This window comes from Botryllus schlosseri, chromosome 3 (assembly GCF_051294905.1).
Source record: "Botryllus schlosseri isolate E-star chromosome 3, Bs_hap1, whole genome shotgun sequence".
Lineage (NCBI taxonomy): Eukaryota > Metazoa > Chordata > Ascidiacea > Stolidobranchia > Styelidae > Botryllus > Botryllus schlosseri.
The window spans coordinates 5,239,410-5,263,383 of record NC_137238.1 but is presented as its reverse complement, the minus strand read 5'-3'; the positions used below and the strand labels follow the sequence as shown (position 1 = coordinate 5,263,383).

The following is a 23,974-nucleotide window of genomic DNA, read 5'->3' as shown; positions in this document are numbered from 1 at the left end:
TAAGGATTAGCATCGATATTCAAGAAAACATTTTACCCCTATGCTTCTTGTCTTGTTGAACAAGGCTACAGCGTTAATATAGCAAGACTGAGAAGAAATGTGGGGCTCACTCACGCCTTGCTTCTGGCGGACCAGGAAGGAGGCAGTGATGGCAAGTTTACTCTGTTCCAGTGCATCAAGTTAGTATATGCTATCTTGTGTGATGATAGGTCGATCACATCATAGGTCTGCTGCATCAAGATCAAACTCTTAGGTTGCACATTGACAAATTTAGAGCAGTGTTTCCATTCACCACGAGCTGTGAGGAGAACGAAGTACCAAATATCCTGTACGTTAATGCACATCACGCACGAACTACATTGTAGCATGACATTTTATGGTTAAACTAATTCATAGGATGTACGATGATCGTTAGGTCATCGTAAAAACTCCTGACAAATTCTAACACACGAACAATCGGCGAAATATTAACGCAGACGATTACCATCTCAGGGGGTGCTAGCGCCCACTTTTGGAATCACGGATTTCGTGTTTTAGTGACCGGCAGGTCGAATAGTATCACTCGAAATCTTGAGTTATGTTGCGTCGATCTCGATTCACGAGCTTATCATTCAATTCAATATCTAATTTTGTAACGTTTATATTGTTTGAAATGACGGAGAGAGGGTCTTTTAACCTAAACGTGGATATTTTAGTCCGGGGATGTCAAACGGGAGGCACACCGTCCATCTTTTGTGGTCTGTATGATGGTTTTGAAATGAAATGAACCAATTAAAACCTTTATGGGCACCAAAACCTCATATTTTACTGCAGGATAATCAACATCTACATCGGAAATAAGGAACTACTACGAAAAGGCATAACGTTCACAGCAGTCGGTCATATCACAGGCGGGAACGTTTCGACTCCACGTCCGAAAGCGGCAAAACGCAACATTTGCTTGAATATAACCAGTCGAGGAAATAAATCTGTAATTGTTAGTTTCGCCCCACATTATGCGTGGCAGAACAGAGTAGATCATCTGCTTCCCCAATAACTTTTGCATAAATCACATCAGGGAGCAATATTCATATCCCAGGTTATATGGCTGTACACCAGTCTTTTCAGCTACAAAAATGCCAACATAATGACGGCTTTGAACACGGCTTTGCATATTATAAATGACCACATGATGTCCGTAACGAAGAACTTCTTCTTTTTTCGAATACTCACGTAGGTTTTTCGGGCATGCATACCAACTCAAGTGGTTCAAGTGGTGCATAAACAACTGAATTGGTTTTTTTTATAGACTTGTTCCACGTCTACTTAACGTTTTTTAAGCGAAAATCTTACTTCTGACATTGTGGATTTTGTGTAGTTTTGCTGAAAAGTAGTTTTCGGATATCTTTGTATTATTTTCACGAGTGTAGTTTCCATAGCAATGGGGACAAAATGACCCCCGTGTCTTTTTCACGTATTATGTTTTCTAAATTTGCGACTATGTATTGCCGTTTGTCATTATATTTGTTAGCCGCAAAAATTCACTCTGCAATTTCTAATACAGCTAACCTGGTTTGCTGACTGTGTGAGATACCTCGACCAGATCTACTTTTGCAAACTACTTATGCATTGACACCTCTGTTGTATACGAGCTATCGTAGGGCTTGCCATGCGTTCGGTGAGGAATAGCAGGGTACTAAATTGCTGACAGTGAACTATAGTATTTCCCATACAGAAATGCTGTCTGTGCATCTATTATAATTAGGGCAAGTTTTGTTGCACTTAATTTTTACAAAAGTTGCAATAAAAACTTGTATTTTTGTATTGTCGTTGAATTAGTATTGCATTAGACACTAAAAATGTTCCGTTGTATAACCTAATTACTGCAGAGCTGTCAAATCTGTTACTTTGCCATTTATCAAATATATTTTTCCCGTTACACATGGAGAACATTTCACAATGCGGGACGAATCCCCCCCCCACCAAAAAAAAAGAAACAGCGTACCGATAACCCCCTCCCATGAAAAAAGGCGAATTACACACCATAAAACCCCTAGGTTTGCAAACTTGACCCAAGGCACTGCAGAAAACGTCACTCTTGGTGACTTTAACAAACTCAATAGCCTGGATAAGTTGATGCAGTGAAAATATAATTTTCGGGGTCTCGTCAGGGTATTCGCGAAATGGTAAACTATCTCAAATTTAAACGAAGAATTATTAAAGCGATTTAGTTACATATTGTTCGGGCACGGTCGTGATTCTCAGGGGTAGTTGAACTTTTTGCTTGCAAGCCATTATGTGATAGATATCACAGTGATATGCAGCTAATCCATCATGTAGCTCTTGGTTATGCAAATCAATGAGAATAAAACCATACTAGAAATATTATATAGCATGTTTTAAATCACTACTTCACATTTTGACGCAATAACAAAAGTTGCAGTATAAATTGGTATGAAAAAAATAAGAAAAGTTGGAAAATTTGCACTATAAAATCCCTCCCAACAGCTTAAAACATCATAGTATATGGATTTTGAGTATCTAGGACGCTGTCGGAAGCTGTGAAAAAAGTTGCAAAAGTTGTAAAAACTTGCCCTAATTATCACCCTTCGCATATATATCATCGCTTTTCCGAACTTGAACACAGAATCTAATAATACTGACGATTGAGCAGGCTGATGAAATTATAGGCTGCCATTACTAACTAACACACCAAATGAAAATCTGACAATTTCTTCACGTGCTGCGGAATTACCGTACCATATCAATGGTATACCATACCAATACCCACCATAACAATATGATTATGAAGACAGGTAGCGTGTTTCGGCCTATATGAATAATAAACTGATATACACAATAATCATCTGAAAAAACACGGTCCTTTCACTGTACTTACCGGTTGAACTTGTAACCGTCAAAAATAACACAGTCAATTTCAAGTCGACGCAACGTAATGGATACGACGCCATACTATATCCTGATGACAGTCAACATCTGTGTTAGGTATGAAAATTACTGATATAGAAGTAGTTAGGATATTGGTGTGCTTTGATTCATGAGTACCGTGTTGTAGCTACAAACTGCAGATCAATTTTGATAAATTTTACTCAATTGAATTTTGTATAGCAGCAATCACGTATGGCTATTTAAACACATCGACACAATGGAATAAAGCTGAGTTAAAATGAATTTAGGAAATCCCCGAAATCCTGAAGCGCACAGACGTTTAATGACTCATCATACGCATGTCAGTAGAGGCTTACTGAGATTAGGTAACGGCAAACTTCTTGTTCAAAGTGAGGCTAATCTATACTATTATTGTACCATTCACTAGGGCGATTTTTTGTGATGTAAAAAAAGTAAAAATTTGTCAAAATTGTAGCGTTAGCTCAAAAAATGTCAAAATTTTTACAAAGTCAAAAATTTGTTGCAACCGGCATTTCGTTTGTATCGTAGATGTTTGCACTATGCTTTAAGTTATCATTGATATTCTACAGTTTGTAGACAAATTTATCGGCCTACCATTGTAAGCGGCCCATTGTCTGTTCATGGTGAATCCTAAACGGCCAAATGAAACAAATATGTTGGCACGGTGTTATGTGCAACGTACTGCAATATGCTACCTGAAGCAAGATTCCGTCCGCATTGGTTCTTATATCCAGAAGCGCATAATGAAAAATTGTGATGCAGTTCGTAGACAACCTTGTCAGAATGAAGCAACACGGTGTGTGACATGCAGTGTACTTCAGTGTTGCCAGCCAACAACTGCTAGTTGTGAATATTTAGTGTTCCAGTCTGCTGTGAGCTTGACCCACAATCACACAACATTAAGAGCGAAATACGCTACATGTAGGTAGTCAGTGAATGATACTTAGTCAACCTATCAATGAAATTGAAATCGCAGTCTGATGTAAACAATCTATAAAGCGTACGGGATAACGTCTCGATTTCATGTGTTTATTGTATCATGAACACCAAATCCGTGCGATTGGGGTGTTGGCTACTGCTGTATAACTTGTTAATGGGGTGAAATCGTTTTACGCTCTGCTCAACATCAATGTAGCAACACCCAGACGCTGAATACTTTGTCCGGTCTGGCCTCTACCGGCAAGGCGTAAGCTTATATTCCCTTGCAAGTAGGCCTACTCGTCGAAATTATTGGCAAAGCGACGGAAGATATTGATTCATTGGGATTATTGTATCATTTGATTGTTCGAGTTGATACATTTGGCGACGTTTAAAAAGTCAGTACTTCAGCACTGTGTGGCGTTATGTGGCCCGAGTCGTCGCTATGTATCATGTAGGCCTACAATTGTACATGTACAATAATATATCACTTCACTGATATGTAGGGTTGAAAATAGCAATATGACTTTATGAGGTTCGCGTTCACACAGAACCTTTCAAAAAGCGTTGCGTTCACACAAACCTGAACCTTTCAGAGGTTCACATCATCCCTAGTTCTGATACAAAGAAGCGCGTGATGAAAAAATATGATGCAAACACCATAGTTAGGATGAAGCAACACGCTGTGTCTCCAGAAGTGTACGCACGCAAAACTTCAGTGTTGTCTGTCAACAACTCCTGCTGCTCCATTCTTGGCAAGCTACTTAATAAGGACATACACTTTCTACCCGAGAATGTATGAAAGTATCTTTCGTTGTACTACAGCAAATTTTGATTAGTTCTCCCATAATGCGTTATGTAAGTATTGGAATTCTTCTTAGGTCAATATTTAGTTAACATAAGCTTTTTCATGAAAAAATTCAATCAGTGTTAGGCCTAACTACTTCGTAATGACAGACAGTTCCAACCAGAAATGAGGATAAGTAGTACATTTCTTAGACTTTGTGGAAAAACACCTAATTTACATACGTGAGGTCGAAATTTGGTAAAAATTCAGTTTTTTAAGATGAAAAAATTCAAAATTTTGATTTTTTAGGTCAAAATCTTTCGTTTTTTTGGTAAAAAAATATCCGTAGTAATGACACATATCTGCGCGTACGCGTTCCCGTTATGTCATGAACAATCCGAAAATAAAGCCACGAAAACTTGCGAAATTGAAAAAAAAATTACTGTAGTTGGTATTGGCAAGTCGCGTCTCGGAGATTATATGTATGCATTGCATGCCACTTATGTGTGACGCAAGTAATATGTCTGTTTATAATTAGATTTCTCAACCGAGACTCACTGGCTCAGTATACACTTGTCATTCAGATGAGACGGTGAGGAAATTTGAAGTACTTGACGGCATCCTGTCGGTAAGACGTGATACAATGACGAGGACATAGAACTAATGCAGGCTTTCCAAGCTGACAAGTACAGAATTATATCTCCGAGATCTGGCAGTTGGAAAATCTGGTATACTTACCTGGAAAGATTTGTACACAACAACACATCTTTAAACTAATTCAGTCTGGTTTACAGGGTCATGGTACACCATAGCTATAGCCGTAATAGTCGCACACTATGTTACAACGACAACAACAACGACAGTCGCTTCTTTATTGCATACTCCCAAAATCTGCGGTAAAAGATTAGTAGTACCGGACATTAATCGTAATTGCTGTTCCATGAGAAATTTCTGTACCCTGGAATCATTATTGCTGGCGTAGAAACTTACCTTTGTCCTTCAACTACTATATGTGTCCATAATCAACTATAATGTTACCACATTGGCGTGCAATTCGCACGTTGCAAAAAATGTGTCACTGCGCTTCATTCATTTCGCCAAGCAAGAAAGTCACACGCTGAACAGTGAACATAGTAGTTTATAGAGCCTTACTAATAACAAATCTTGTCACAACATTTGGACACGCGTTGCATAACTTCGATGGTAAGCCTCCACGTTGACGCTTTTCCCCTGAAACAAGCTCTGATCCGAACATAGTCTGCTATACTTATCTCTGCGAATACAGTGGCATCTACATATTATGCCGCCCACATATCCAATGCAATATCGAATAAATATTATATTCATACTTTTCAAGTTCACCTGACTATAACGAAGTCGCCAATTTCCCAATTTAGCAATTCATATGCATGTCTTGTAACTTTTTACATACAATAATAGTGAACCTCCAAATACTTATGTACATTGGCGCACGGATCTCCAAAGACACTGTTCTTAGCGTGAACGTCGCATTGCAACTTTCCGTCGCATTCCTCAGATACAATCTCTGTACTCTTCTGGGAATGGCATCCGTCTGTCGTGATCCTATCGTGGGGGCACCTGTTAATGGGGATGTGATTTTCTAGTGACATTTGCGCTTCATCGACAGATACGAAGGTATCGCAATGAAGTACGGTAAAGTGCCTACTTGAATACACAAACAAATGTAAATATATCTTGCCACACAAATCCTCTATTGAAAACCTCTGTTGGTAACAGAGTTGGATCAATTACATTATTTCAGTTCAATTACAATTACAATTACTTTCATGCATGTCTCAATTACATTACATTTACAATTACTCCATGCTGAAAATATCAAATTACAATTACAATTACAATTACTCGTTGCATGCTTCAATTACATTACAATTACAATTACAATTGCTGCTGTTGAACATGTAATTGAATAATCATAAATTCAACCGTGCTCCTTGACAACCGTAGCGTCGTAATAAACAACAATTCAAGTATTCATGTTTCATGCATGATACGCAAATACCCGTTTATTAATAAAAAGAAAAAACGTTTTCGAACTATTCCAGTATGCAGTATGTCGTTGAAAAAAGTATTATAATATATTCACGTGTTGGATTTGCGTATACAGTATATAATTAATGAAATAATATTATTTTTATCGAGGGACGTAGGAATTAGGATGAGGAGTAAAAAAAAACCGTGCTTTGCCAGATAAGACGTTATATAATATCCAGTGATATGGTTAGTTAGCCAGACGAAGTAACGATGCAGCATCGTGATCTGAAATCGTATTGTAGATTGCCAACCCACGGATGGATTCACAAGATGTGAGTCCCGGATGAATGCACTGACAAACGTACTGCAGAGCCGGCTAAAAGCAGCAAACTTTGTAGTCCTAGAGCTGGCGATCCAAGCGTCCAAATTTGATGCATCTGGTCTTTATCGTAAGTTATTGATGCACTAATTCCGAAAATACAAATTAAAATGTCGTCAGAGCAATGTAACTGCTCCAAAATAGCCCTTTAAGGCCGACTGTTCTGAAAAGTGAGAGCGCCGCAGCAGCATGACCACAACAATGACTAATTACGCCTAGCGATTGTTCAGAACAATGCCGATTCCCAGACTTTCACGACTATTTGGGATGGTGCCATTGCCTGGAAATATACTTTTATTGCGGAATCAGTGCGACACTAGCTTTCGATTAGGACCATACATATCAAATTTCGACGCTTGGATCGCCAGCTATGGGATTATCAATTCTGCTGCTTTTAGCCGGCTCAGCAGTTCGCTTCTCGGCGTATTCAATCGTGAGTCACGTGTTGCGAATCCATCCGTTGGTTAGTAATCTAATAATTGTATACAATGGCAGCCGAGGCCAGCATAGCGGTAAAAATAAAAGACTTCGCCCGCATGGGCGCAGTCAAGGGCTTCCGCGAATGGATCCACCAAATTCCTTGTCGACATTTAAAGAGAATGAATTATAAGTCAATTATTTTATGTTGTGCTTGTCAGGTCTCAATAGCAATTTAATGTAATTGAAATTGTAATTTGGCAAAATTTTTGTCAAATTACAATTACAATTACAATTACACAAAATAAAAATGCTTCAATTACAATTACATTACAATTACATTGAAAAATGTAATTAATTACATTCAGCTCAATTACAAATTACAATTGATCCAACTCTGGTTGGTAATCAGGAATTTCTCTAATTCAATGACTCTTGGTGTGGATTCTACATCACTGTATCGTGATTTATATATAATTACGGGATGAAACTATTGTCACGCATCGCAATATATGAATAATGGGCTAATTAGAGATTTACGAAACTATAGTGATTGTGTTCCATCAATATGGGTGTATTGGAGCTTTTGCTACCGCACAAATCTAACTACAAGCAACTATATGTCCGTGATGTTATATGACGATGTGATGATAAGACTCAACCCGAGAAGTGTCAACAGGGAAAATCGGTTGATAACAACTCAATGAGATGTGTTAGTGAGAACTATTTTCGTAACTTGAATAACGCGCAAACGTCCATGCATACCGTAGGTCGCCCGTACTTCTACCGTAAGTGGCACTTTCGATTTTGATCTTCTTCGGAGTCAGGCAATTTAGACTCATCGTCCTCCCTTCGCAGACGAATTTCGTTTCCGCTGCAAAGAATTCACACTTTAAATATGCAATATCTCCATTACGAATGCTGAACATAACGATAAGTTACGATGTGCAAAATGTTAGAAACAGGTGGGCAAGGGGCGGATTACGTCATCACTATTGCGTCAAGTCATGTTGACTGATTGTCATTGAGCAATGAGATATTCGTGGTATTCGCACCAGCATACGATCACCAGCGACATCCCTAAAAAACTGGCAATATTTCGGATGCCGGACGAAACAAAGAAGATTCTACAAATGTTGCAAATTAAAAATAACGTGTTTATAAATAGGGTTGCAATAAAAACAAACGGTGTTTTAGAACACTTTGTTTAAAACATGTTTTAAACAGTGTTTTAAACAAAGACCTTCTTAAAAAAAATTGTGTTTTTCTTCAGTTATAAAATTATGCTATAAATGTGTAAATACTTTCCAAAAAACATGTTGTATGAGTCTACGGACAGCCAGCACTCGATATAGCCGACGTATATCGACATGGGATGGTTGGAACCATCCAAATAGTAAATTCAACAGCAATAGTACAGATATTTCGCCAAAGGAGCTATATTTACCATATATTTTCAACTGTCAATGTCAATCCGAAATGACGTCACAATTGAATATTCGTCACCTGCTTCATTTGGATTGGTACCTGACTCCGTCATTACGTGATGGTCACTTGTTGCGGTAGTTGCAACCTCAATTCCAGGCTCAATATTAGTTTGAAAAGAGACGATATTCCGTTCTTTTATTTGTGCATTGATCTCATCAATGCCTTCCACGCCTGAAATCCATCACAATAAATACATATCTCGTACAACTACCGGCCTCGTTTATTCCGTCAAGAAGAAAATCTTATGACCACCATATGGTCGGTTCTAAACATATATCAAGGTTTTGATAAATATGCAAAATATCCGTAGAAGTGGCGGTGACGGCATTAACCTATCAGAGAAAGTCGTTTTTGTTTTAGGGTGAACTGTAGCACTTTAGTTAGGGCTATGCGTGGTTTATTGGGATCATTTACCTGCATTGGTAATACTATTTTGTGTATAGTTATGCTTACTTCTGATGTTGAATTTTTTCACTACTATCTATGATATTCTTTTGATACTTCGTATAAAATTATATGGAAGTCCTATGGCATGATCGATATCTCGGTATGGGACCATACATTGAACTATTGTTGAGGAGACTAGCTATGCACGGAAAATGCATTGAGCGATTGCGATAGAGGTCGAATTTTCTGCGCTACGAGAGATAATGTTCGACTGTTTTTTTTTAACACCGCATTCGTCAGATAAGGACGATACTGCGTAGTCGATAGGCAATATATATGCTGCATCAAGGTTGGGATGACTCGAGTCAACTTTTTGACTTCACTTGACTTGACTCGACGCTTCTGAAATGTTGATTGACTCGTGACTCGAAGCAAGATTTACGAGTCAATTTCAAGTCATCAAGTTTGTTTGTGGTATTCATGGTAGTTGTCGACTACTATGGTCATTTACACTAGGTAAAATTTTTCGTTTTTATTCCATAGCTGCCGAATTGTATCACGGCCCACATTAAGTCATCAATTAATTGGTGTCGACTTAATCGATGTTCCTGGAATAACTTCGGATTGCTAGCATTACGCTGGCGTAACCTGTAAGAGCATCCAATCACATGATTGTACGTTTTACCGAAACTCCATTGCTATATCACAAATAAGTTGGTCGCAAACGCAGTGATCGAAGGTTACAGCTTAAGCTACGTTGACGAAAACTAGTAGTAAAGAAATCTAATATCAATGTATCGCTGTTCTATAACAGGTCATATTGTCACATGTTTTAAACCAGGGGTCGTCAACTCAAAACGGGTCGCGGGCCACTTTTCAAATTTCGTAGCGGCCGCGGGCCGCATTAATTCAATATCGATATAAAGTGGGCAACCACATTTTAAAACTCTACGTCAGTACAACGCCGTGCTACCTAACATAGGCGATGGGTATAGTGACCAAAAAGTAATATTTTATTACAGGAATAAAAATACAACTAAGGATCACTGTCATCAATTTGATTTGATTTTGAACTCCGAGCTGTGCACGATACCTGGAAACGCTTTTTGGGGCTAGCGATATACTTAACTAGTTGAAAGACCATCCCCACTTAATGCTTAATCTTGTGGGTATAAGCCTTAAGCCAGTGGTTATCAAACCTTTTTAGACATGCCCCCATTTATGATACTGAAAAATCTCGAGCCTCCTTATCGTCATATCACAAAATGCATCCACACTGCTTGCTATTTGAAAAGGTAGTTTGATGGCATGGAAGGTTATGAATGTTGATGAGAGAATTCTATGATATGAATTCCGGATTATACACAGAGTAGTAACCAATGTTCCCTCTAAGCTGCCCACGTGCGCAAATGCGCAGTGCTTTCACGGTCTCTGCGCACAGAAAATCTAAGTTGCGCACAAAAAATCCGAAGTGATGACCTTTTTTTAGTCGTTACGCACTGTTTTCCTATGGTCCGCGCAGTGAGTTAGCGAGTGTGCACAGACTCGTCAAAAATTAGAGGGAACATTGGAGTAACTATAACTATGAAATCGAAGCAAATCGCAGCTCCGCTCCCCTTCAGCTGCTTTCACGCCCCCATAGGCGGACGCACCCTCAGTTTTAGAGCCACTGCCTTAAGCCGTTTTCTAAGCGTCTCGGTATTGGCAGTGTTTGGGCCACTGCACGCCAATTTCAGCATTTCAAAATCTTTTTTTAGCATTCTTCCGAAATCTCAAACCATGTCGCGGGCCGCAAAATATGACCTGACGGGCCGCATGCGGGCCGCGTGTTGGTGACCCCTGTTTTAAACGTTGTATTAAACAAAAGCGTTTTTTTTTTTTCAAGTTGTAAACTTATGCCATGATTGTGTAAATACTTCCCAAAAACATGTAGTATATGAGCCTTTGGATGACGCTTACCCACTGATATAGCCGACGTATACGATATGGGATGGTTGGAACCCTCTAAATAGTCGGTTAAACAGCTCTAGTAAGTAAATATAGAACATTGATACGGAATGAATGTTCTGCTGATGATGATGATGACCGCCGACCGTAAGAATGCTACGATGTAGTCCTTTTCGTCCGTATTATGACCGGGGTTGAAAGCCTATTCCGTCGAAGGAGCTATATTTACCCTATATTTTCAATTTTGAATATCAATCCACTATGAAGTCCCATTGAATATGTGTGACGTCATGCCTTGGAAAAAAATATTAAAAACATGTTCTAAACAAGGGCCTTGTTTTAAACATGTTTGTTTTAAATTGATTTTTGTTTCAACCACAACCCTAGATGTCCTTCTTCGGGAGGCTTGTCCTCCCTTTTCAGGATAATGAAATTATCCTCCGAGGACGCCTAAATGTCCTACTTGTTGGAAATTCGTCCTGTTTTGCAGTTTTGACAGCCATGCTAATGGACAGGCAGAACTAAAAACACCATAAATGACGCGTAATATGTAGAGCGGACGTTCGTGCAGTTCATTCGGGAGTAGGACTGAAAAATGATTTTATTTCCAATTTTGTTAGTCAATACCATGGTAGTATCGGTAAAAATTGTGTAACTCGGGAGTCGAGTTGAAATGATGACCTTTTTATAGTCCACACAACAAAATCTCCAGTAAAAATTCTAAAATCAGCTGTTTTCAATTTCGGTATTTAACTTTTATGATTTGTAAAAGGTGTCCTACTTTCCGTATTCCCAGATATGGAAGGTAACCCAATATAATTTGTTCCACTCTAAGAGCATCGAAACTCCGATTGGTCGTGTCGTAGCATACGAAATACGTAGTAAAAAAGCTATAAACGTTACTGGTAATGACATATCTGTGAATTCGTGAACGACCCAAATCATTGCCGCAAAGTGTAATGAAATAGGCATGGTTGAAAATATACCAAATTATATTTAATGTGAGGTGGCATTTTACTGTTTGTGATAGAATAAAAGGTGCATTTGAGTATTTTACCTTTCCACGTTTTTTATACTGTCATGAAGCGCAAATGAGTGATACTTGAATTATCGCTCGGCCCGAAGTTTAAAATATCCTATTCATAATGAAATGATTTAGGTACTAGATTTTTCTTTGCCCAAGATATAAGTCATATGGGAGCGCTGTGACTGGCAATAATAGCTTTGTTCATATCAGTGTTTCTAAATCTTGTCGTCAGCGCCGTCGTCTTCCCCTCAAGGGAAGATTTAGATTTTGAAGGTGCGGAAACACTCAGCAGGCAATATGGGGTGCCGGGCTCAGTGGGCGGTATATGGGGCGTCTAAGCAGAGGGTGCAGTAGAGACAGATAATAATATAGTAGAACAACGGTTCAATATATCCCTGAGTTCTCATTGCAAATCAACATTCGACATAAGTGTAACATCTCGGATGTTTTCGCGAAATATTTGCAGACAATGTTAGCAACATGTTTCCATGTATGCAGTGATAATTCTTGTGGAATTATTTGCGCGTTCTTTTAGATCGTAAATTACACGTTAACATACTCCCATCACGCTATAACCTCGGGTTATTTTCCACAAAATGTTTCGAACTCGGTGTTTTATCCCACAGCAAACAGCGTGTCGAAATTGAAGAAGGCACTGTACCAATTTTAAGAGTGAGAGCCCTTTGTACATTATAGATCAGTGGTTCCCAACCTTTTTCGGCTCATCGCCCCCTTTTGAAGCTCCACACCGATCATCGCCCCCCAAATATTGGGAAACTAAAAACAGCACTTCGTCAGCCCCAAAAACATTGGTCTTTGGTCCCATAAGTTGATAAACCAAACCGCAGACCCCCCTCAGCCAGTGGGCCTTTTGTCGCTACATATCAGCTATACCCGATTTCATGTACTGTTTGGTGAGTCACCGTATGTCGCCTAAACGCGCGAAGCGCGATAAATTTATATAACTCCTGTTTGAATCGGTCAATATGGTCGGGAATTGCATATATATCGCTATCAATTTTTTATCCTTTTTCTGCTCGCGTAATCAGATTTACCGGTAGAACTGAGTGTGGTGTATTGGAAAAGGTAGGACCTCTAAATAATAATTAAACATCTTCGGTCGGAATCGTTGTTATATTGACTTCGTTACATGATGCTATTTCGTGACCTCCTATATCTGCTATGTCAGAAGATATGGAAATCGTTAAAACGTACCATACTAAAAGACGCACATGATTTCAAATTGGTATTTCCGTACTGGCAAATAATTTTTTCCTTGCGGGATGGCATTTGTCCTGTAGGGTTAAGGTCGCCAGGACAGGAACATTCGACGCCAGCCATTGAGGCGCCTATGGACAATTAAACATATATGTATATCGAAGTTTCCTGTCAGCACAAGGGCATTCCTTTTCGGCCAAGGCCTTCTCGCTGCTGATCGTTCTGGCACACTTCTCGGAGTCGCATGTTATATGGCCTCTAACTTCATATGTATTGGTACGTCGTGGCGCAGTAATGATCGACGCCGAAGTCTCCCATTTCCATAAATCATGCGTATTTTTGTTAGGTGATGGGTACCCCAAAATCAAGATATATGATATTATTAAATCGCGCGCAGCGCGAAAAATTTCTGAAAAAGTTGCATGAATTTATAAAAGATTACTGTAGAATTATTGTTAATTCACGAAATAATTCTGGCCCCCCTCGAGTTCGGGCCCCCACACTAAATTGAGGAGTTTGGGATGCGGTAGTTACGCTCCCGACTCCAATATAGCCGTTTTAACGCGCCATCGCCCCTATCGCCCCCTTCGTTGCTTTCGCCCCCTATCGCCCCCCTCGTCCGTTTTCGCCCCCTTATCGCCCCCTTCGTTATTTTCGCCCCCCTAGACTGCCAAATCGCCCCCTGGGGGGCGATATCGCCCACGTTGGGAACCACTGTTATAGATGCTTTGCAGCTTTTTGCTCAAAATGATTAACTAAATATATTTGTATATGAGAGCCACGAAATTAAATCTTCAAAATATTTCTTCGTCGTATCACAAAGGATGATACTGTTTAGAGTTGTTACCCGCAACCTTTCAAGAACGTTATATAACATGTGGATTGCTTCGCTTGGAATACATTCATGTTAAAGTTAATCGACCAGGTGATATGAGCCAGTATCCGACAGGTGTTATAACAACCTTGATTTTATCCCAATATATCACATACGATTATCATAGCGTTAATTAGTCGAGTGGTCCTCGGGCGCGATTCATGCTATTTCCAATAGTGAAGTCCTAATCCAAAATGACAGACTGTACTTCAAACTCTTATCCCTTGTTTTACTACCGTCCTTAAAATATGCGGGGTGCCAGACCCAGGCAATTTCCGAAAGGGGGCACTGCACTAAAAAGGTTATAAACCACTAGTTTATATAATAATAAGTTCTTGTAACAATTCATTGTCACGGCGACGTTACACACGGGATCATCACTGCCCATAGTGTGATATAGATCAGCCGGTACACTGAAAAAAATCTGGTAGATTTACCGGGAAATCTCTGTAAATTTTGCAACGAATTACCAGTCGCAGCCAATAACTGTAAGTAGCATGTAATTTTACATATTGATATGTAATATTACCTTAATTTAGCTGTAAAGTCAAGTTACCAGAATTTCTTCGCAGAATTACATGCAGTTACTCGTTCCTGGAGTTTATCAGGCTATTGGTAAAATTGATTAGCTTGAAAATCGCTGCGGCCAATGTCATACGTGGAACTGAATGTTACTGATATCATTTTTGTGGTGATTTGACCTGATTCAACCACGTTCGCGAGACTGGGGTCTATCATACGCTAATTGTTGGCCCTAGTACCAATTTCAGTAAAGTACATACTAGGGTAAAAGAAACAACTGACAATCGTAGCTAATGTGGTGCACCATAGCCATTATATTATATTATAAGGCTATGGCTAATGGCCGGTCTCGTTGGTTACCACAGATAGGACTGATAAGTTAAAATATCAGTTTAGGATGCATAATATTGTTCGGGAAACTAGAAATGTCAGCACCGCGTTCTCAGTTGACCATTTGTTAATGGCGGACATGGCGATCTGTCATAGGTTACAGTAGGTTAGGGTTACGCGTTACTGCTTTTTCTGAGTTTCGTAGTAAACAACCAACGCACAACTGTGACATCACAAGCAGCGTCTGGTTACGTAAGTACAGTAAGTAGTAACATCACGTGGAATATATATCAATTTATACGAGATTAGATGGAAAAGAAAGGGACTATATGTAATGATAAATGTTTTTGTATGAAAAAATACGACCTAAATCAAACATTATAACATGGCCAGTAAATATTATTCGTAGCATGTCAGCGGATGAATACCACTCATTTTGAAATCGTTCGAGTGTCGTATCGTCGTCTGGCCATTATTGAGATTTGAGCAAAGGCTGGAGCGCCAATATGGAATCGGTGTCTCGCTAAACGTACCGGGATTCCAACCCGGGTGGAGCGAAGCTTGTTGTGCTTGAAGAAAGTGGATCGTTAAAGATTCCTATGAATTCTGAATGGGATACGCATCGTAAAAGGTACAGTACTGCATAGTATTTGTTACCGTGCATATATGCGACTGTGCACACTGCACACCACCGACTTTGATTTCATTATTGAAATATTTCATTCGCCGCATTCTCTGTTCTATTTTGGGATATTAGTCGACTCACATAGTGACCTGTGACACCACATACTCCGCCACAGATGAGTTGAAACTGCTGGCTTGTTCATGTAATTTTCGGGCCATACGGTAGTATAGGGATGTTTCCATTCACTGCTGGATTTGTTTGGCACACATGCCACCTCAAATGAGAAACATTTTGCTTCAATACATTAGATCAGTGGTTCTCAACCTGCGGGGCGCGAGAAATTGACTAAGTCTGTTTGAATTCTGACTAAACATGTGTTTCACAACCATTTTCAGAAGAAGAAACCTATTTCGTATTTAAGAACGCTCGCCAAATTCAAACTCCAGCAGTCGCACTCAACTTCATTTGAGCAAATTTTTGATATTCTTTTAAGATTTAGAGCAATTCACGCGTGTAAGTCATTCATTACTTCATAGATTTGGCAGTATCCTGAAGCTCAGTGCGCTGGGTAGCTGTTGGTAATAGCTGGCGAACTGCACTGCTTAAGACAGACTTAGATGCAATATAGGTTGCTATGCGGCAGCTATGCCCTGTAATGCGACCTTGCCCTACTTAAGTAATTGAAATGTGACCGTGATTAGCAAAAAGGTTGCCCATCTCTGTTTTAGATGATGTGCTGTTTTTGACGTGACGATAAGTGCAGGGGGACGCAAACTTTTTGGCCATCGCCGAGGGTGGCGCATGTCCAAAAGGTTGAGAACCGCTGCATTAGATAAAGTAAGTCATGAATCTCTGCTATATCATGTAAAAGGCGGAGCCGTTATCACACAATGTACCAGTACCGGTACTTCAAAAATTTGTATATTTTTGTTAGCCTATTTGTCTTAGTAGTTATTGTAATGTCATGTCTAGGTTAGGAACTTTGCTTAATATAGCGACTTACGCATGAGTTCTTTTTAGTGGAACTGCAAGATACTAGTCACACAGAAGGAATGAAGACGAGAAAAAGACACAATTGGAAGTTTATCCGGTGGTGGAATTAATTCACCTTTTCTTGGGACCACTTGTGCTATATTTGCATTCCTCCTAAAGAAGAATTAGACCTCCAGCAGCAATACTTTTTCATCATGAATCATGAATGAATATACACTGTTATATATTATACAGTTGCCCCAATGTCGTTTTTAGAGCGTGAAGAAACTTTTGCGGGATATTGGCATCGCGTTGCTTTGGGATAGGTATGGAATGGATGCATGTGAATTTATAAGCTGTCATGTAATCTGATTTACAAAGGACAGCATGTAGGGTTGTAGATACTAGGTAGGCGGTAAAATTACAGTCTCGCTCGTAAATGTACAGGAGAGAATGTAGATTGAATATACCAGATGTGACTGTAACATTACCGTCTGGTATGTAAAGCTGGATTGCCGGACGGGTGTAAGTTGAATTTACATTGAGTGACGGTAATGTTATATTACTGCCAAGTGGCTGGCCACCCTGCTTCCAGACATTTCGCGGTAAATCGAGGTAAATTTTTTTTGTGTGTCTATTTGCATGGATTTTGATTCCTCGGGCCTTCTTTCCGGGTTTTAAGTGACTCGAGTCGCGATTTCATGGTGACTCGACTTGACTCGAGTCATTTTTTCAAATGCGATGAATCACTTGACTCGACTCGAATCAATTTTTGTGTTGAATCGACTTGTACTCGAGTCATTGTGCACGCGTATTAAACAAACTCAAATTCATGCCGGACCATTTTGAAAAGGGCGTCTACGTTACGGGCGGGCAACTTCTCCTGTCAGCGGGCTAGATATAAGAAAATGAATTACTTGGCGGGCCGCTTTCCTGAATCGATACATTAATCGGGTATTTATCTGCCATACAAGGAATACATCGTATTTAATGTAAACCTTAGGTTTATAACATAGAGACCAAAAACAGTATTTATGTAATTTGGTAGCGTAATGTAAGTCAATACTATTCGAAGTCAATGAGGCATCTATGTGGTCCATCAAAGTTGTCAACAAGTTCTTTGAACTCTGGCTGCATCTACGACGTAGTAACCCTTTATATAGACTGCATGTGAACATCAATCAACATCAGATTGGAACACAGCTTTGTCTTGTTAATGTCAATTCCTAGTCAATTTTACCTGTAAACAAAGAATGTACACAGTACACACACAGAGTAAACGAAGAACTGAAGAACATTAAACAATCACTATTACTTTTGTCACTTCTGCCCTTGCTAATGCACCCGAATTTCACTTTGCTCTATTTTACCAGCTTGAGGCAAGGCATGAGATTGAAGGAAAAATCTTAAAGGCCTATTGTGACGGAACATAACATGCTTGTCACGTGACTAAAACCGGAAATAAAGAATCAAAGAACAGAAAGAAAACAAAGGACTCAAAAATGACCTACCGGCACTATATTTTGACGTCGTAAGCAAATAGTGGGGAATTGTGGCAGACTCTGGGCGTGGGCCACATTATCACGTATGTACGGAAACTATCTGCGCGCCGCCCAAAATCCAGTCGCGGGCCGAGTCCTGGTCTATGCCGATAGTGAAGCGGGCGTGTGACAATGAATGAACATTTCATGGACAACCTAGATGGTCAAAGTAGTCAGTGTTGCAACGTAAGTGGATGAGGTAATGCAAATATTGCAATAAATGTATAGTTGGTTATACGTAGGAGATTTAAAAGAAATGTCAAGACTTTAGTTCATGTGGAAGTCGAAAGTGAACACTGATTTTTATTGATGGTTTTGAAAGTATACTGTTCGAGGACTCGCATACGTTTAACGGTTAATCGTAGGTGGCTATATGCATCTCCGCGATTTACATAAAATGACTAATGACTAATGAGAGTTTCCGAGAGAGTTTCGCAGACACCCAAATGGTTAAGTTAACTGTTTTGATTCTTGTGTAGTCAATTCGTGGAATGTGACGGACGTTTTAGAGTAGATAATAAATTTTAATTATTTGTACAATGATGCGTAATAATTACTTGAATTCTTCATAAGTGGAGATTTCGTTAAAATGAAGTTTTTTTTTCATGTACGTCAATCAGCATTAGGCTACCAGGCAACAGCAAAATAATTGACGGAACTTATAAAGAATCATGCAGGCTGTGGTCATCTCACTTTCCAACTGAATAGTCAAACGAAACGGCAATGAACTTACTTGATATATCCTGTTACAAGTAACACATTTGAAGATTAGGTGCTTAACAACGTCATTTATCTAAAACAAATTGGCCAAACCTAAATATGTAATGTTGAAAAATATAGGTTGGTTTTTCTGTTGGATATAATTTTGTTAATTCTTCGTCAATCGGAAATTCGGACATAAATCGGATCTTTCATAATATAGATCTGCATCCGAGTATCTAATTGCGTCGCCTAATATAATGTAGTATCTCACCGCTCCCCGATTATAGTTCAGGACAATAAGTTGCAATTTCGGAACTATCGCCATCACGAATGCAACGAAAAACGCCTTTGAACCTATAAAATCTCTAAAATTGCGATTATTGCCACCACCTACGACATAAAATTTTGGATATCTGAACTTTAATTTATGTTATTCGCCACGTGCTTTATAGTATCACTAATCTCCGCATTCATGTGCAATGCTGCTGCTGTATCGTTGACTGCAAAATTGGAAATCGAATTGTACTTACAAAGCATTGATTTTCATTTGCATCTGATGAAATCACGCAATCTGTAGATTAAACAGGCGATGTAATTAAACGCGATAATCTAACTATCTAGCTAAGATTCGTGGATCAAAGCGCTATTCGAATACAGAACGAATATTTAGATACTCCCCGACTATTTCAGACATAGGCCTACGGTTAAAAATATATAGCAAACATGTCATCTCCGACAATTAAGTGACTAAAGTTGATTTGCACACATGGACAATGGTCATATAAGCTATGCTATTGCTATTAATTACAGTTTTCTCGAAAAGTCAACATCGCTATCTTTATACGCTACCAACCTCAGGACTAGGACAGTAATTTATATACAAAAAAGTTAGGTGACGATTAATAATGACCAGAAACCACTCTTCACTTACCGGCGTATCGGAAAATAAACAACATCCATAAGAAATTAGTGACGACAAAAGCCGTTTCCAACATCTTGCTTATCGATCTTCCTATTTTTAGATCTAGAACTGAAAGATTTGTTGCAATTTCAGTTTATACATTTCTCATTTTATACTTTATAGTTGCGTCCATAGTGAATATAATTCTCCACCTGCGTCAATTGCTTTAATTCAGTGTAGTCGATGAGCAAAATGGATCGAGAGATTTCGAATATTGTTGAATCTACCTAACCAGAACTTTACGAGTCTCTATACTGCTATTCCATAACACATAACAGTAATATTAGTGTATGATATCTGACAGCAGTGAACTATTTCTATACGTCACATTCGCAACAATTCCTGACCCTATATGGCACATGCCATATCGCAGATCATATATAATTGATGTTTCAGGAATATATTACATTTTACCAAACATGTAATCAATGCAACCAAAATATGTAACTATTTTATAATCATATTAGAACCATAACTTCCACTATTACACAAAACTACTATAACTAATGAGTACTAGTTATCAGACGATCTTTACTGAAATACCATAGCCTACTTGAAATAATGCTCTCATCTCACAACTATACACGAAATTGTTCCGCGTATTCGTATTTGACAAAGCCCTTTCACTACAATGGATGTGTTGCATATTTTAACTGAAGGCAGAATTGGAATGAGTAAGGTTGGAACATTTATTAGTCATTTGTCGAACAGGGGCTCTTGTTCATCTAAGACATTGGTTCCCGAAGTGGGCGCCAGCACCCCCAGGGTCTTCGGCAATGAATTGGCCGATTGGGGGCGCTGAGACAAAGTGGGGGTGGTGTAGGTTAAGAAGGCAACTGCTACGTAGTGTTGAAACAATTGATAAATACAGCAGCTAAATATGCAGTAAAAATGCAAAATCGATTCAATGAGGGCAATTTAGGGTATATAGGGTCCGTATATTTATTCAGCTGTACCAAAACAGTCCATTGTTACTTGACAACGTTGATCCTGCTCATCACTGGACTAATTTAGCGGTAGACAGAATCGCAAAAAAGTGTGTGCTGTGAGAACTACGAAGTATTTGAGCAGTTGTTGATGGCTCGCTGTAAGGTGTGGTGGCTTTTTAAAATAAACTGTCTTCCGTCATTTTAATCTCTGTTTCAGACGATCATGGATTTTCCACATTGCTGCGACCATTGCCTTCGACACGGCATTCACGTTGCGACAAACGATATATCTTCTACTTGACGGGCATATTTTCAAAAAAAATTGAGTAGAATATATATCCGTTCTTAGTAATGATGAAACCTGATAAAGGCGAAAATGACACCGTATTTCAACGAAATTTTGTCACACGTGAACTGTTCCAATTATCAAGCTTTATTCGTTGTCCAGGGGGCGGCAGCTCAAAAAAATGGAAACACTGCTGTAAGACAAATTTAAGTTGCGCCGAAGGGACGGCCATTCGAACACAAAGACGAGATCAATAATGCAAATCTCTCAATAGATCACTCATAAGTAAGAGAAGTTGAATGGAAATTATATATATTCACTTACACCCGAATGGAGTAAACCAGAGCCTGTGTGACGGTTCGCACTCGTGCGAATGAAAAAAAATTGCAGTGCCAATGACGAAGGTGGTGCGAACGGTGCGAATGAAAATCCAGGGATGAGTGCTGATGAAAATCGTAAATAATTGTTAAATTTTCTGACGTGTAATAATTGAAATAAACCTTACAGAACAGTGGTTCTTAACCTTTTTTCTTCCAGCGCCCCCTTTCAAAAATTATTGTGCTCCAGCGCCCCCCCCCCCCAACTTCATATTTCAAGGAATGTAATAAAGACAATGAGTAAGAGGGAGGGCCGTAACAGCACTTCGTTAACCCCCCTAAAAACGATTGCCTTGCGCACCCATAGCGTGATAAACCGAACTTCTAAGGGCTTCGCCCCACGAACCCCATATCGTGATTTGATGGTCAGCAAAGTTTGTGTGGCCTGGTCGCCCTAAGTACCAAACTTTTCCATAATACATGAATGGATAGGTGATAATTACATATATAAGTCGCCATATAAACTTTTTATCCTCTCAGCCCACGTAATCAGATTTACCAGTAGCACTGAGTGAGCTGTTGTATAGGAAAATACAGGGCACGTAATTATTATTTAAACATATTCGGGCGTGCTCGCAGGTACAATTATTCGTTACCAGGGCCGTAACAGCCCCCCCCCCAAACAAAAGACGTTGGTCCTGGGCCCCCATCGGGTGATAAACCAAACTTCCGGGGGACTTCCCTCCCAGACCCCCACTAGGCTGTCCGCTATTTGCTGATAGCCTATTAGGTATCTACATTGCGTGTCCATTTACTGAGGCAGCTATTCTCGCCTATTCGCGCGAAGTGCGAAAAATTTCACTAATTAATGATTGAATTGGTCAATATCATCGGGAATTACATGTAAATTGAGATCAATTTTTATCCTCTCTCTGCTCACGTAAACACATTTACCGGTATAGAGCTAAGTGAGGTGCAATGTTCCCTCCAAGCTGCGCACGCGCGCAGTGCTGACACGGTCTCTGCACACAGAAAATCTACGTTGCGCACAACAAATCCGGAGTTATTACCTTATTTTAGTCGTTACGCACTGTTGTCCAAGGGTCAGCGCAGTGAGTTGTTGAGTGTGCGCAGACTCATCAAAACTTAAAGCGAACATTGTGAGGTTTCTTGGAAACTGTAGGACCCGTTACTAATAATTAAACATATTCGGGCGGGCGAACCCGTTGGTATGACTTCGTTGCATGATGTTATTTCGTGACCCCCTGTCTGCAATATCAAAAAATATAGAATCGCTCAACGGGGATATCGTCCAACAGGAATATACCTGTCGCCCAATCGTACTAAACTAAAAGACGCAAACGATTTCAGATTGATATTTCCTTACTGACATATAATTTTTACCTGCCAGATGGAATTCGTCTTCTGGGGTTCTGATTGCCAAGACAGGAACATTCGGTGTCAGTCATTTAGGCGTTCATGGACAATTAAACCTATATGTATTTTGAAGGCTATATGTAACGACGTTTTCGGTGTTAATTTGCTCTGAATACTCATTAAGGATATGTCCTATCACCACATCATCTACTGCGAAGCCATTTTTCTCCAGCGCCCCCCCATACCGCCCCCCTGAGCCCAGCGCCCCCCATATCGCCCCCTGAGCGTTTCCGCCCCCCTTCAAGTTCACCAGCGCCCCCTGGGGGGCGCTGGTGGCAAGGTTAAGAACCACTGCTATAGAATATCTAAAAGCAGCGTGTCTTCAACTTTTGTAGTTGCGATGCAATTTTAAAAACTTGTTTGACTTACCACTCACCACCGACCGTAGCTTTAACAATAAACTTTGTCGCTCACAAACCGTAGTGAATTAATATTCGTACACTATGCATATTACGTAACGAAACGCCTGGTTCGAAAGCGAGTGTAGTAGCAGACATACAGTGTATCAGCCCGTTTGAGCCGGCGACAGGCTGGGAAAGAGACGTCATAATGACTTTCTGCATTCTTTCGCTGAACAATCATCATATTTTTGTAATAACAATTCGATTAGCGTGAGGCACAAGGATAGTAGTAAATCCCATCATAAAAGACTCACATTTGCAAGTTACTGTAACGCAAATTTTTACTCCTTCAAGGATCATTAAACTATGGACCGCAAAGGGTATAATTTCAGGTCGACACGGTAGCAGGGCTGTCTGTTAATATGTATGTAATATTTGTTGCACATCCGAACTCAATATCGTTAAGTATCTTCATATTCTTTTTATTATAACAATTTTCGGTTGGTTTGTGTGAATGAAATTTATTTTCCAAAAAAAAGTGCGGATGGAGCTCAAAAACGTTGAAAAGCACTGCAGTAAACCAACGTGTATTATTATATTGCACGCTTTAGATATAGCATTGTCACTGATCCCACATGACCTTCTG

At 39.5% G+C, this 23,974-nt stretch overlaps 1 protein-coding gene and 3 long non-coding RNA genes across 5 annotated transcripts in view; 2 read left to right on the top strand and 2 right to left on the bottom strand.

The window, feature by feature from the left end:
• The window catches only part of LOC145436620 (uncharacterized), a 251,531-nt gene that overhangs the window by 92,124 nt on the left and 135,433 nt on the right, over positions 1-23,974 (top strand). The gene's annotated exons all lie outside the window — the stretch shown is intronic.
• Positions 5,942-14,038, bottom strand: LOC145435655 (L-rhamnose-binding lectin CSL3-like). Of its 2 annotated transcripts, none has more exons than XM_080312949.1 (3): positions 8,952-14,038; positions 8,190-8,298; positions 5,942-6,214 (listed from the first exon to the last, which is right to left on the bottom strand). In XM_080312949.1, exons 1-3 carry the CDS (start codon positions 8,962-8,964, stop codon positions 6,040-6,042), a joined length of 297 nt encoding a protein of 98 aa, XP_080169075.1. In that variant the 5' UTR covers positions 8,965-14,038; the 3' UTR covers positions 5,942-6,039. The 2 variants fall into 2 exon arrangements, with proteins under 2 accessions (XP_080169075.1, XP_080169074.1); XM_080312948.1 differs by having other exon boundaries at positions 8,931-14,034.
• LOC145435656 (uncharacterized) lies at positions 15,239-17,017 on the top strand. Its single transcript, XR_013913938.1, has 2 exons — positions 15,239-16,355; positions 16,863-17,017. It is a non-coding gene; the product is annotated as an uncharacterized LOC145435656 (long non-coding RNA).
• Positions 16,531-21,712, bottom strand: LOC145435657 (uncharacterized). The gene is made up of 2 exons (XR_013913939.1): positions 19,989-21,712; positions 16,531-19,628 (listed from the first exon to the last, which is right to left on the bottom strand). It is a non-coding gene; the product is annotated as an uncharacterized LOC145435657 (long non-coding RNA).

Coding starts and splice junctions, on each gene's coding strand:
- LOC145435655 (XM_080312948.1), bottom strand. CDS start 8,964: ATGACGGAGTCAGGTACCAATCCAAATGAAGCAG. Junction 8,299..8,930: donor TACCAATCCAAATGAAGCAG/GTGACGAATATT, acceptor AATTCTTTGCAG/CGGAAACGAAATTCGTCTGC. Junction 6,215..8,189: donor AGAAGTACGGGCGACCTACG/GTATGCATGGAC, acceptor CCCCATTAACAG/GTGCCCCCACGATAGGATCA.